The 14,338-nt window shown below is 39.1% G+C and overlaps 1 protein-coding gene across 1 annotated transcript in view; it reads right to left on the reverse strand.

Annotated features, from left to right (window-relative positions):
• Positions 1 to 14,338, reverse strand: part of unc13a (unc-13 homolog A (C. elegans)) — a 79,032-nt gene extending 64,694 nt beyond the window's left edge. Inside the window, exons 1-8 of the mRNA XM_087783228.1 lie at positions 14,109 to 14,338; positions 4,850 to 4,879; positions 4,671 to 4,770; positions 3,420 to 3,537; positions 2,315 to 2,438; positions 1,360 to 1,430; positions 1,251 to 1,299; positions 1,058 to 1,087 (exon numbers count right to left, since the gene is read on the reverse strand). Of these exons, the coding sequence (XP_087639354.1) occupies positions 1,058 to 1,087; positions 1,251 to 1,299; positions 1,360 to 1,430; positions 2,315 to 2,438; positions 3,420 to 3,537; positions 4,671 to 4,770; positions 4,850 to 4,879; positions 14,109 to 14,130 (544 nt within the window). The 5' untranslated portion in view covers positions 14,131 to 14,338. The remainder of the gene's footprint in view (positions 1 to 1,057; positions 1,088 to 1,250; positions 1,300 to 1,359; positions 1,431 to 2,314; positions 2,439 to 3,419; positions 3,538 to 4,670; positions 4,771 to 4,849; positions 4,880 to 14,108) is intronic.

Raw genomic sequence — 14,338 nt, forward strand, 5'->3', positions numbered from 1 at the left:
GTCTTAAGATTAGAGTCTCATGATTAGAGTCTCAAGATTAGAGTATCAAGATTAGAGTATCAAGATTAGAGTTTTAAGATTAGAGTCTCATGATTAGAGTCTCAAGATTAGAGTATCAAGATTAGAGTCTCAAGATTAGAGTCTCAAGATTAGAGTCTCATGATTAGAGTCTCAAGATTAGAGTCTCAAGATTAGAGTCTTAAGATTAGAGTCTCAAGATTAGAGTCTCAAGATTAGAGTCTTAAGATTAGAGTCTCAAGATTAGAGTCTCAAGATTAGAGTTTTAAGATTAGAGTCTCAAGATTAGAGTCTCAAGATTAGAGTCTCAAGATATTCCCAAACAAGAGTTAAAATATAATCTGTGTGTAAATAAAGCCATGTGTCTGTTGTCAGAGAGACTTCGATCCTACTGAGTGAAAAAAGCTGCTTTCACTGAGTAAACTTCACAAAAGTGCTCAGAAAGCTTCTCGTTCGGAGGCGTTTGAAAGACAACGAACACAGGATGTATGTTTAATTAATCAGAAATGGGTTTTTAAACTGATTATTTCAACTATTTTGAATCTTTACAAAGATTAAAACTGCCCATTAAGTGGGAGCACTAAGAGATTTGATTGGATCAGACATGTGTCAATCAAAAACAGATGATCTGGTGTTTGATGATTCATGAGTCAAATGATTCATCGAGTCGAGTCATCAGAGTCAAGTCATGACTCAAATGTAGTTAATTGTGTATGTGGTTATGAAGGTCCATCAACGTATAATTCTCCATATATTTATAGTTAAATGTATGTTAGTAGCAGCTTCATAGCTTTGACTCGACCATCTTGGATCACATGATGAAAAAGTGTCAGTGGATCTACAGTAACTTCATCGATAGATTTGATCATATTTTTTCTAAGCCATGAAAACAGTCGCTCCACTCATCAGCGTCTCACTCTTTTTCTATTCATTCGTGTGGATGTCAGTGACACCACCAACGTTTAATCACGTGTTCCCACGTATGACCTCCTTGGCAGAGGTATGAAGTCGGACTAAAACTGTGTCAAAGAAAACTTACTCTGCTGCTCTCCCCACAGACTCCAGTTACCTGTGACAGAAACAAGTGTGAACAAGTCAAACCTCAGCGTGAAAGTGTGAATATATTACTGTTCGTCATCATCGTCAGACACGTTGAACATAAACATCTATTCGTCCTCTCTGACTCGTGTCCAACACTCATCTCTAGTGACCCTTGAGGTCGTGACACTTACAACACTGTGAAGACGGCGCGTGAAGCGGTCGCTCCTCTTCCTCCTGGTACTGAGAACGAGAGAGCGATGAATAAACGAGTGGCAACTATACATTCAAAACACTCCTTACATCCTGGTCTCTCATGGCGTTTAGTTGCTCCAGTTTCTTGGCCCAGTATCTGGCCTCCTCCTCAGGGATGTCTGCAACACACAACAGTTGTGTACAACGACAGGATCTGGAGCAACACGACAATGAAGTAGTGTTTGAAAATTATTCTTACGACCCTGTGGTGATTTGCAAATGTGGGCGTTTCTTTTTGTGCATCTGTAGAAGGGGGCGTGGCCATCCATGGAGGCTAACAAGGGGGCGTGGCCATCCATGGAAGCTAACAAGGGGGCGTGGCCATCCATGGAGGCTAACAAGGGGGCGTGGTCATCCATGGAAGCTAACAAGGGGGCGTGGCCATCCATGGAGGCTAACAAGGGGGCGTGGTCATCCATGGAAGCTTACAAGGGGGCGTGGCCATCCATGGAGGCTAACAAGGGGGCGTGACCATCCATGGAAGCTAACAAGGGGGCGTGACCATCCATGGAAGCTAACAAGGGGGCGTGGCTATCCATGGAAGCTTACAAGGGGGTATCCATCCAAGGAAGCTAACAAGGGGGCGTGGTCATCCATGGAAGCTAACAGGGAGGCCTGGCCATCCATGGAAGCTAACAAGGGGGCGTGGCCATCCATGGAAGCTAGCAAGGGGGCCTGGCCATCCATGGAAGCTAAAAGAAAGGGGCGTGGCCATCCATTGAAGTCAACAAGGGGGCGTGGCCATCCATGGAAGCTAAGAAGGGGACGTGGCCCTCCATGGAAGCTAAGAAAAAGGGGCGTGGCCATCCATGGAAGCTAACAAGAGGGCGTGGCCATCCATGGAAGCTAACAAGGCTTAAACCTGGAAATCGGCCTTGTTTTGAATCATCTAGCTCAAAAGCTCTGTAAATCCTTGTAGAGAACACATGTCCTTCGAAGTAACAATGATTTGTTTTGTCATAATGACGCCAGGATGTAGAACGCTGGCGAACATTGGTCTCACCTAGTGGTAGTTCAAAGCGAGTGTCCAGAAGAAGCCGGTGAAACGTCGGGTCTTTGGTTCCACAGATTTCATTCTCGGCCATGATCACGTTGGAGTCCAATGTCAGCCACTGACCCGGTCCGTCCTGGAATGAACAAGTACAGACGTTGAAATGACTGTAGACATCAAATCCTTTGATACAAGAACATAATGCAAGGATACAATAGTTCAGAGAGAGTTCAGAGAGAGTTCAGAGAGAGTTCAGAGAGTACGACTATAGAATCAGAGCTTTGACATGATGAGAAAACTAGAAACAAGAAATGGGTGACATTACGAAAATGAGCTAAATGTGTTATTTTCTATCTTTCCATAGAGTAGTAACAGTGGTAAGTCCTAGTAACAAACCATCCATCCATCCATCCATCAATTCATTGAGTATCGAACTATCTACCTAGTAACTATCCATCAACCTAGTAACTAACGATCCATCCATCCATCCATCCATCCATCCATCCATCCATCCATCCATCCATCCATCCATCCATCCATCCATCCATCCATCCATCCATCCATCCATCCATCCATCCATCCATCCATCCATCCATCCATCCATCCATCCATCCATCCATCCATCCATCCATCCATCCATCCATCCATCCATCCATCCATCCATCCATCCATCCATCCATCCATCCATCCATCCATCCATCCATCCATCCATCCATCCATCCATCCATCCATCCATCCATCCATCCATCCATCCATCCATCCATCCATCCATCCATCCATCCATCCATCCATCCATCCATGTTAGGTGGGTTTACTCAGGGCACTCCGGTTTCCTCCCGGAGTCCAAAAACATGCAGAGGTTGAGTGTGTGAATAGTTGTGTATCTTTGTGTGTCCTGGTCAAGTCGTCTATCGCCCAATAAGAAAGAAAATACCTCGCCCTGAACTAAGCTGCATTTGTACTATTATAATTGTTATATTTATTCTTGTTTAAATTACCATTATTTTAGATTAAATGAGTTATTATCAAACACTGAGAGAAGAACAAAGGAATGTTTTTATCTTAAAAGAGAACCATGTGTCGACATCTACGTTCCCACATGAGGATAAAAACGTACCTCATTGGACTGCCTTATGCTGCACAGGGGGATCCATAAGGTTCCCACCATGGTGTCCCAGATCAGTCCTTTATTCCAGACCTCCACGGTCAGACCCAGATCCAGCCGGTTGATTTCACTGGTAACGGAAAGAGAGAAAGGATTTGACGTCAGACATGAATCACAGCAGAGAGTCTGGATGAACGTTGAGGAGAAGACACGAGGCTAAGAACGGTCACTGAAGCTGCAACGACTCGGAGCAGAAGCTTCCTCAGAGGAGATGAATCACAGCAGAGAGTCTGGATGAACGTTGAGGAGAAGACACGAGGCTAAGAACGGTCACTGAAGCTGCGACGACTCGGAGCAGAAGCTTCCTCAGAGGAGATGAATCACACAGACGGACGCGATCGTCAAACAGGCTGCAGACGTGAGTCAGGATGAGACGTTCCTTCAGAGCGTGGATCGTCTTCATCAGCAGCACGATGAAGAGACGGTGGATGAGACGATGCTTTGAACTTGATTTCAACTTCAATGTGAAGCGTCGTTTAGGAAGATTTCCCGACAAATTTAAGGTCATTCAGAGACTCAGAATCATGACTGACGGATGAACAGAAGCTGAGATAATGCTCTTATAAAATCTACTCTTTAGAATAGAATAGAATAGAAAATGTTTATTCATCCCCAGAGGATTTAAAAACTGTTTTGGATGTTGTGTAGGTTTGTTTTTGATCTTTAACTAAATAAACTGTTGCAAACGTTTCGAGGAGAAACGTTGACGAAGTAAAAGCAAGTGAAATGTAAACTGAGGCCTCACAGCAAGAGTTATGAACCTCAAAATAAAAGCTTCTTTATCTTGGACGACAGAAGAAAAACAGATTCTACTTCATTTGGTGCTCTGCCCTCTAACCGCTTCACTATTGGCCTCAAGGATAAACTAATAGCGAAGCGGTTAGAGGGCTTCACACCAATGCATAGAACCTGAGATTATGATCATAACTCAGGGGTTCTACTTCATTTGGTGCTCCGCCCTCTAACCACTTCGCTATTGGTTTATCCTCAAGACCAATAGCGAAGCGGTTAGAGGGCGGAGCACCAAATCGAGTAGAACCCCTGAGTTATGGGAATTAGCGTTCCAACACTTCTCCGCTTTACTTCGTTGTGTCTTCCTGTGCTTTTGTCATCAACAAATTCTTCGATTGATAATATTTTACATTCTCTGTCAGTAAAGAACACACGACACTGTTGATGGGATTCAGGTCAAAGTTCACTCACAACATGAAGTCCTGCTCCCAACATGGCTGACTCCCACGCACGGCGATGGTCGTGCTCTTGACATTCTGCACCTTCAAGGTCACGTATGTGTTGAATTTTTCTGTCGAGCAAAAAAACAAACATTGTGTCGTCCAGAGTGAAAAAACAAAAGTTCAAGGATTTGTTTGATCTGAACTCACCCTGGGGTCCATCGAGTTTGGCCTTCTTCACTGCAAGACAAGAGATGATGTTAATGGTTATATTTAGTTCTACACTGATGTTTTTCTTGATAAAAGATTCAAGTCTTTCTTAATATTTGATGAAAACAGTCAAGACACATTTGTGTGTCTCCGTGGGTGTGTGTAACTATGTGCGTTCATAAACATAAACACAAGAGAACAAAGATCTACATCATCTTTTCTTTTTGACTTCATCAATTCTCTAGAGGATTCTCTCAGGGGCCACATTACCTTCTGTTGTGAGGGACGTGGAGACAGAGAATAAGAAAACATGCACAAAAAGAAAACGTAAAATAAACCTAACTACGTCATTTCAAAATAAAAAAACAACAACTTTTTGTTATTTCTAACTATGACCTCAATATTCATTCATATTATTTAAGGGATAAACGACTTTCACCAAAAAATGAAAACGTCCTATACAAAGAACTAAAGCAAGTAGTATTCAGAGTTAATACAGTAGTAAATACAATTATTTTTTTTACTACATGGATCAGTTCTTCTCTGACTTCCTGTGGGCCACATCAAAACCTTCAAAGGGCCACACAGTTGCCCAAAAACCTAAATAGCAAGTGTTTTAACCCTCGTGTTATCTCAGGGTCAGGTTGACCCGAAGGTGATCCCCTTAAAATTGTCTCCTTTTGTCTTCAGGTAATGTAGGCGTCATTTTTTACAACTTTGTATCTTACGATAAAGAAACTCTGAACCAATAAGACAAAAACATTTGCTCATGTGTCAGTTTTAGCACCTTGACATTAAGACCTTCTTCCTTTCTTTCTTTCTTTCTTTCTTTCTTTCTTTCTTTCTTTCTTTCTTTCTTTCTTTCTTTCTTTCTTTCTTTCTTTCTTTCTTTCTTTCTTTCTTTCTTTCTTTCTTTCTTTCTTTCTTTCTTCGCTCCTTGTTCATTCAAATTACGCTTCAGACTTTAGGAGCCACAAAAACTATTTTTTTGTGTTAACCTCTTGTTTTATTCATTTGTAAACTTTGATTCCATATAGTGTCTTTGATCTGTTCCGTTTGTTGTCACTTTGTTGATTATTTACACTTGAGTTCTTCTCTGTCCTGCTAAACACACAGTACATAGATAGGTGAGTAAATAGGTTTTATTTTAGTTTTATTTCAACTCTTGAGCATCAAACTAGTTTGTGAATGATTAAGCGAAGTCAGAGTTGACATTAAGTGTGTTTTGGTTACTGACTTATAAAATAGTCAAACATTATAAACACAGTTTGTGTCTCCTCGTCTGGACTATTCTATTTATTTTGTGTCTAAACCAGAAGGATGTGTCTCGCCTGCAGTTCATACAAAACTCTGCAGCCAGATTTCTGAGCCGCTCTAGTAGAAGAACTCACATTTCACCGATCATTAAATCTCTTCACTGGCTGCCATTTTCTATGTGTTTTAAAGTATCCATTTTAACTGTGTATTGGTTTTGACTGTTAAAGTGCTTTGTGACCCTGGTCTAGAAAGATCTTTACAAATAACTATTACTTACTTACTTACTTACTTACTTACTTACTTACTTACTTACTTACTTACTTACTTACTTACTTACTTACTTACTTACTTACTTACTTACTTACTTACTTACTTACTTACTTACTTACTTACTTACTTACTTACTTACTTACTTACTTACTTACTTACTTACTTACTTCAACAAGCTCAATATAATCTTTCACGCGTCAATGTCACTCACATCCATCATAAATCAACTTCTTCATAACGTCTACCGAAGTAGTTTTCAGCAAATGTGATGCAAATGTGATCCTTCTGAAGTGTGATGTAAAATCCTCTTTCGTGCCGACGAGGCAGTCGAGCTCAAGGGTAACAACATCAAAGGAGAGTTACAAGGCGACGACTAAACCCTGGAGTCGGCGACAGAAGCACCTGGACCAGGACTTTTTCCGAAGCCTCTCCTCAGCACCAGCTCATCACAAGCCTCCCTGCCATGTGGAGCGTCAGCACGTGTGCACTGTCTCATGCTCTATTAATCTCAGTGTGTGAGCACAGCATCACCAACACTAAAAATAACCTCTTCAGTGTGACAGGAGGAGGGGGTGTGAGGAGACGCATGCTGGGAGGAGGAGAGAAGAAGAAGTGAGAGGAGGAGAGAAGAAGAAGTGAGAGGAGGAGAGAAGAAGAAGTGAGAGGAAGAGAGAAGAAAAAGTGAGAGGAGGAGAGAAGAAGAAGAAGTGAGAGGAGGAGAAGTGAGAGGAGGAGAGAAGAAGAAGTGAGAGGAGGAGAGAAGGAGAAGTGAGAGGAGGAGAGAAGAAGAAGTGAGAGGAGGAGAGAAGAAGAAGTGAGAGGGGGAGAAGTGAGAGAAGGAGAGAAGGAGAAGTGAGAGGAGGAGAGAAGAAGAAGTGAGAGGAGGAGAGAAGAAGAAGTGAGAGGAGGAGAGAAGAATAAGTGAGAGGAGGAGAGAAGAAGAAGAAGTGAGAGGAGGAGAAGTGAGAGGAGGAGAGAAGAAGAAGTGAGAGGAGGAGAGAAGAAGAAGTGAGAGGAGAGAAGAAGGAGTGAGAGGAGGAGAGAAGAAGAAGAAGTGAGAGGAGGAGAAGTGAGAGGAGGAGAGAAGAATAAGTGAGAGGAGGAGAGAAGAAGAAGTGAGAGGAGAGAAGAAGGAGTGAGAGGAGGAGAAGTGAGAGGAGTAGAGAAGAAGGAGTGAGAGGAGGAGAGAAGAAGAAGTGAGAGGAGGAGAGAAGAAGAAGTGAGAGGAGGAGAGAAGAAGAACTGAGAGGAGGAGAGAATGAGAAGTGAGAGGAGGAGAGAAGAAGAAGTGAGAGGAGGAGAGAAGGAGAAGTGAGAGGAGGAGAGAAGAAGAAGTGAGAGGAGGAGAGAAGAATAAGTGAGAGGAGGAGGAGAGAAGAAGAAGTGAGAGGAGGAGAAGTGAGAGGAGGAGAGAAGGAGAAGTGAGAGGAGGAGAGAAGAAGAAGTGAGAGGAGGAGAGAAGAAGAAGTGAGAGGAGGAGAGAAGAAGAAGAAGTGAGAGGAGGAGAAGTGAGAGGAGGAGAGAAGAAGAAGAAGTGAGAGGAGGAGAAGTGAGAGGAGGAGAGAAGAAGAAGTGAGAGGAGGAGAGAAGAAGAAGTGAGAGGAGGAGAGAAGAAGAAGAAGTGAGAGAAGAAGAACTTACAACTTAGCTCGTTAGCAAACGGTGAAGACGGACACATAACACTTTATAAATGATGCTAACAACTTAGCTCGTTAGCATACAGTGAAGACGCACACATAACACTTTATAAATGACGCTAACAACTTAGCTTGTTAGCATACAGTGAAGACGCACACATAACACTTTATAAATGACGCTAACAACTTAGCTTGTTAGCATACGGTGAAGACGCACACATAACACTTTATAAATGACGCTTACAACTTAGCTTGTTAGCATACAGTGAAGACGCACACATAACACTTTATAAATGACGCTAACAACTTAGCTTGTTAGCATACAGTGAAGACGCACACATAACACTTTATAAATGACGCTAACAACTTAGCTTGTTAGCATACGGTGAAGACACATACATAACACTTTATAAATGACGCTGACAACTTAGCTCGTTAGCATACGGTGAAGACGCACACATAACACTTTATAAATGATGCTAACAACTTAGCTCGTTAGCATACGGTGAAGACGGACTAATAACACTTTATAAATGACGCTAACAACTTAGCTTGTTAGCATACGGTGAAGACACACACATAACACTTTATAAATTACGCTAACAACTTAGCTCGTTAGCATACGGTGAAGACGGACTAATAACACTTTATAAATGACGCTAACAACTTAGCTCGTTAGCATACGGTGAAGACGGACTAATAACACTTTATAAATGACGCTAACAACTTAGCTCGTTAGCATACGGTGAAGACGGACTAATAACACTTTATAAATGACGCTAACAACTTAGCTCGTTAGCATACGGTGAAGACGGACAGGTTTGTTTGGAAGTTCACGATCTTCTAAGAAAACAACTGAGACGAGATGAAAAGTTCTTACAATATGTTGCTTTAACAAAGGAGGTTGAAAGAGACGAGTGACTGGATCACTAGTGTTTGACTAGATCATAAGTTAGTATTACTTCACTGGATCACTAGTGTTTGACTAGATCATAAGTTAGTATTACTTCACTGGATCACTAGTGTTTGACTAGATCATAAGTTAGTATTACTTCACTGGATCACTAGTGTTTGACTAGATCATAAGTTAGTATTACTTCACTGGATCACTAGTGTTTGACTAGATCATAAGTTAGTATTACTTCACTGGATCACTAGTGTTTGACTAGATCATAAGTTAGTATTACTTCACTGGATCACTAGTGTTTGACTAGATCATAAGTTAGTATTACTTCACTGGATCACTAGTGTTTGACTAGATCATAAGTTAGTATTACTTCACTGGATCACTAGTGTTGGACTAGATCATAAGTTAGTATTACTTCACTGGATCACTAGTGTTTGACTAGTGTTTGACTAGTTAGTATTACTTCACTGGATCACTAGTGTTTGACTAGACCATAAGTTAGTACCGTATTACTTCACTGGATCACTAGTGTTTGACTAGATCATAAGTTAGTATTACTTCACTGGATCACTAGTGTTTGACTAGATCATAAGTTAGTATTACTTCCGTGGATCACTAGTGTTTGACCAGATCATAAGTTAGTATTACTTCACTGGATCACTAGTGTTTGACTAGATCATAAGTTAGTATTACTTCACTGCATCACTAGTGTTTGACTAGATCATAAGTTAGTATTACTTCACTGGATCACTAGTGTTTGACTAGATCACAAGTTAGTATTACTTCACTGGATCACTAGTGTTTGACTAGATCATAAGTTAGTATTACTTCACTGGATCACTAGTGTTTGACTAGATCACAAGTTAGTATTACTTCACTGGATCACTAGTGTTTGACTAGATCATAAGTTAGTATTACTTCACTGGATCACTAGTGTTTGACTAGATCATAAGTTAGTATTACTTCCGTGGATCACTAGTGTTTGACCAGATCATAAGTTAGTATTACTTCACTGGATCACTAGTGTTTGACTAGATCATAAGTTAGTATTACTTCACTGCATCACTAGTGTTTGACTAGATCATAAGTTAGTATTACTTCCGTGGATCACTAGTGTTTGACCAGATCATAAGTTAGTATTACTTCACTGGATCACTAGTGTTTGACTAGATCATAAGTTAGTATTACTTCACTGGATCACTAGTGTTTGACTAGATCATAAGTTAGTATTACTTCACTGGATCACTAGTGTTTGACTAGATCATAAGTTAGTATTACTTCACTGGATCACTAGTGTTTGACTAGATCATAAGTTAGTATTACTTCACTGGATCACTAGTGTTTGATTAGATCATAAGTTAGTATTACTTCACTGCATCACTAGTGTTTGACTAGATCATAAGTTAGTATTACTTCACTGGATCACTAGTGTTTGACTAGATCACAAGTTAGTATTACTTCACTGGATCACTAGTGTTTGACTAGATCATAAGTTAGTATTACTTCACTGGATCACTAGTGTTTGACTAGATCACAAGTTAGTATTACTTCACTGGATCACTAGTGTATGACAAGATCAAAAGTTAGTATTCCTTCACTGGATCACTAGTGTTTGACTAGATCACAAGTTAGTATTACTTCACTGGATCACTAGTGTTTGACTAGATCATAAGTTAGTATTACTTCACTGGATCACTAGTGTTTGACTAGATCATAAGTTAGTATTACTTCACTGGATCACTAGTGTTTGACTAGATCACAAGTTAGTATTACTTCACTGGATCACTAGTGTATGACTAGATCATAAGTTAGTATTACTTCACTGGATATACTGAGCCAAGACGCGTCGCCATAGCAACCGAGCCTAACACAGTTCACAGACGGACGGAGACGTAAACAACAACGAGACATAGAAGTACAAACTAACAACTTTACTGAACGTGACACTGATTGTTCGAAGTGTGTATTTAAGAAATGATTGATTTATACAATAAAACATTATAAATTATCACATGTTTTTCATATGTATGTCACACGTGACAATATCGCCATATCAATATTTTTCCGATATATCGTGCAGCCCTAGTCTCAGCTGTTTTTATTCTAAAACACAAGTGATAACATTGACGTTTAACAGGAAATAGATTCGCTCCACAGAGGGTGGAGTAGAAAGTCCTGATGCAGCAGCAGCTCATGATGGTTGTGAAGTGTGAGCGACGTCGTGACGCTCCAGTGTTCTGTGACAGACACACATGAACGAGCTGAGTCAGCCGACAACATCCATCTCGTCAAACTGTTCATGTTATATCACAGTTACTACCACGGTCACCTTGTTCAAATACATCTTTGCTGCTGCAATATTTGAGCTTTTATCACCGTTTCTGCACTGTTGTTTACTTGTGTAAAATCAAGGATATTAAACAAATAATATTCTTAATATGTCACTTTTGCCTTGTTGGTTTTTAAGGTTTAACATTTCACTTTTTGTCAGAGGAGGATGACAACGAGCGAGAGCAGTTATAAAACAACACAAACATTTTCAACTATAATCCAACAATTTTCAACTACAATCAAACTATTTTCAACTATAATCCAACAATTTTCAACTATAATCAAACAATTTTCAACTATAATCAAACAATTTTCAACTATAATCAAACTACTTTCAACTGTAATCAAACAATTTTCAACTATAATCAAACTATTTTCAACTGTAATCAAACAATTTTCAACTATAATCCAACTATTTTCAACTATAATCATGACTGACTTTAATGTCTAATAAACATGTTATTTCTCTACATGTCACCGTCAGTACGTTTATAAACACAACATGATGATATAGAAGATTATGTCATAGAATTAGTTTCAAAATCTTATCACAATACATTTAATTTTCCATCTTTTTCCAGATTTTCCAGTGTATGTTCTAAAGTTGCGAGGGCTAATCCAGCAACTGTTGAGCAAGGCAGCACTGACCTCCATCCCTGAGCGGCTAAAAGTCGACACTTGAATCCATGTGTTCAGTCGACGGGAACACAAACCACAAAGAAACACAAACCACAAAGAAACACAAACCACAAAGAAACACAAACAACAGCCGCACATTAAGATGAAACCAGGAAACTATCTTTGAGTGTTTTTCCTGCTAATGAACATTTTCTCGACATTGTCATTAACTTCAACACACACAAAAGCAACTAAAGCGACTCGTCCTGCACACGAACAATATAAAACTATATAATAAAACAACTGTTGTGATGAATAAAGTTGTACTAAAGCAACTCGTCCTGCACATGAACAATATAAAACTATATAATAAAACAACTGTTGTGATGAATAAAGTTGGACTAAAGCAACTCGTCCTGCACACGAACAATATAAAACTACATAATAAAACAACTGTTTTGATGAATAAAGTTGGACTAAAACAACTCGTCCTGCACACGAACAATATAAAACTATATAATAAAACAACTGTTGTGATGAATAAAGTTGGACTAAAGCGACTCGTCCTGCACACGAACAATATAAAACTATATAATAAAACAACTGTTGTGATGAATAAAGTTGTACTAAAGCAACTCGTCCTGCACATGAACAATATAAAACGATATAATAAAACAACTGTTGTGATGAATAAAGTTGGACTAAAGCAACTCGTCCTGCACACAAACAATATAAAACTATATAATAAAACAACTGTTGTGATGAATAAAGTTGGACTAAAGCAACTCGTCCTGCACATGAACAATATAAAACGATATAATAAAACAACTGTTGTGATGAATAAAGTTGTACTAAAGCAACTCGTCCTGCACATGAACAATATAAAACTATATAATAAAACAACTGTTGTGATGAATAAAGTTGTACTAAAGCAACTCGTCCTGCACATGAACAATATAAAACTATATAATAAAACAACTGTTGTGATGAATAAAGTTGTACTAAAGCAACTCGTCCTGCACACGAACAATATAAAACTATATAATAAAACAACTGTTGTGATGAATAAAGTTGGACTAAAGCAACTCGTCCTGCACATGAACAATATAAAACTATATAATAAAACAACTGTTGTGATGAATAAAGTTGTACTAAAGCAACTCGTCCTGCAAATGAACAATATAAAACTACATAATAAAACAAATGTTAAACAAGAGAATTAAGGATTTAATATGAAGGGAAAACGTAAAAAGTAATAAACAAGTCAAAGGCTCTAAAATAAGGTTCGGTGTTTATTTGATTGTCTATAACACTTATAATATATATATTTTTAAATACATTCTAAAGAAAGAACATATTTCATAATTTAACAAAATAAAATACATCAATTGCAAAAGGAAAAGTCTTATTATGCCATAAAATAGTTTATTTTTCTATTTAATATAGCAAGTAAGTAAGTAAGTAATATTTGTAGAGCTTTTCCAGACCAGGGTCACGAAGAACTTAAACAATCGAAACAATACTCAATAAAATAAATACTTTAAAGATCAAGATAATACTGAGACAAACACAAGAGTCTCAGAGAATCAAGGAAAAGCTCAAATCAAAGATGTTTCTTGAAGGAGTCAGTAGATCATCAAGTGCAGAAACTGGCAGCCAGTGAAGAATTTAACGATTGGAGAAATGTAAGTTCTTCTACTATAGCTGCTCAGAATATACAGTAGGTTATATTAAAAAAAATAGGTTATAAAAGCACAAAAATATAAAACCAATACCTGTTAAAAAAAAAAGACCAAAGGGATTCAAACAAAGATCTTTAACACGAGTTAAACAAATACAATTACATTTCGTTTTTTAAATAGTTTTTTACAGGTTTATAATATAATATAAATGTAACTGCATTGTTTCTAGTCTGACCTGATGAGGGTGTATTTTATTGTAAAAATATATGAAAATATGTTTTTCTTTCTTTAGAATCTTTAAAAAAATAAGTATAAAAATAAAGACACTTCAGTAATGACTACATTTGAAATGTATATATTTTGCAATTAACTGTCTCTGCTCTGTGTCTCAAGAAAAATTCTGGTACATTTGACTTTGACGTATAGAATCTTTATACATATATGTTTTTATCGCAGGCTTGAGCTCAGCGGTGACGCCAACAAACGCGTTTCTCGTCACGAGCGTCAACTCCCACGGACACGACCCGTTAAAGGACGACAAGGAAGGATTTCTTTACCTCCGACGCAGAGCAATGACATGTCTCCGGCCGCGGGCTCTTCTGCCGGGGAGCGAGTGGGTCGGTGCTGGGTCGGTGCTGGTCTGTGGTCTCTGACGGACGTCACGAGATCCGCAGCGTCGAGCCTCGACCGGATACGTCACCGAGTCGAAGGCCAGCGTCGAGGAGCCTTTCTTTCGTTCTTCCTTTCCTTCTCAGGGGCAGATCCGAGCAGACATCCCCTCTTCCTC

Source organism: Callionymus lyra, chromosome 2, assembly GCF_982586985.1.
Source record: "Callionymus lyra chromosome 2, fCalLyr1.hap1.1, whole genome shotgun sequence".
NCBI classification, from domain to species: Eukaryota; Metazoa; Chordata; class Actinopteri; order Syngnathiformes; family Callionymidae; genus Callionymus; species Callionymus lyra.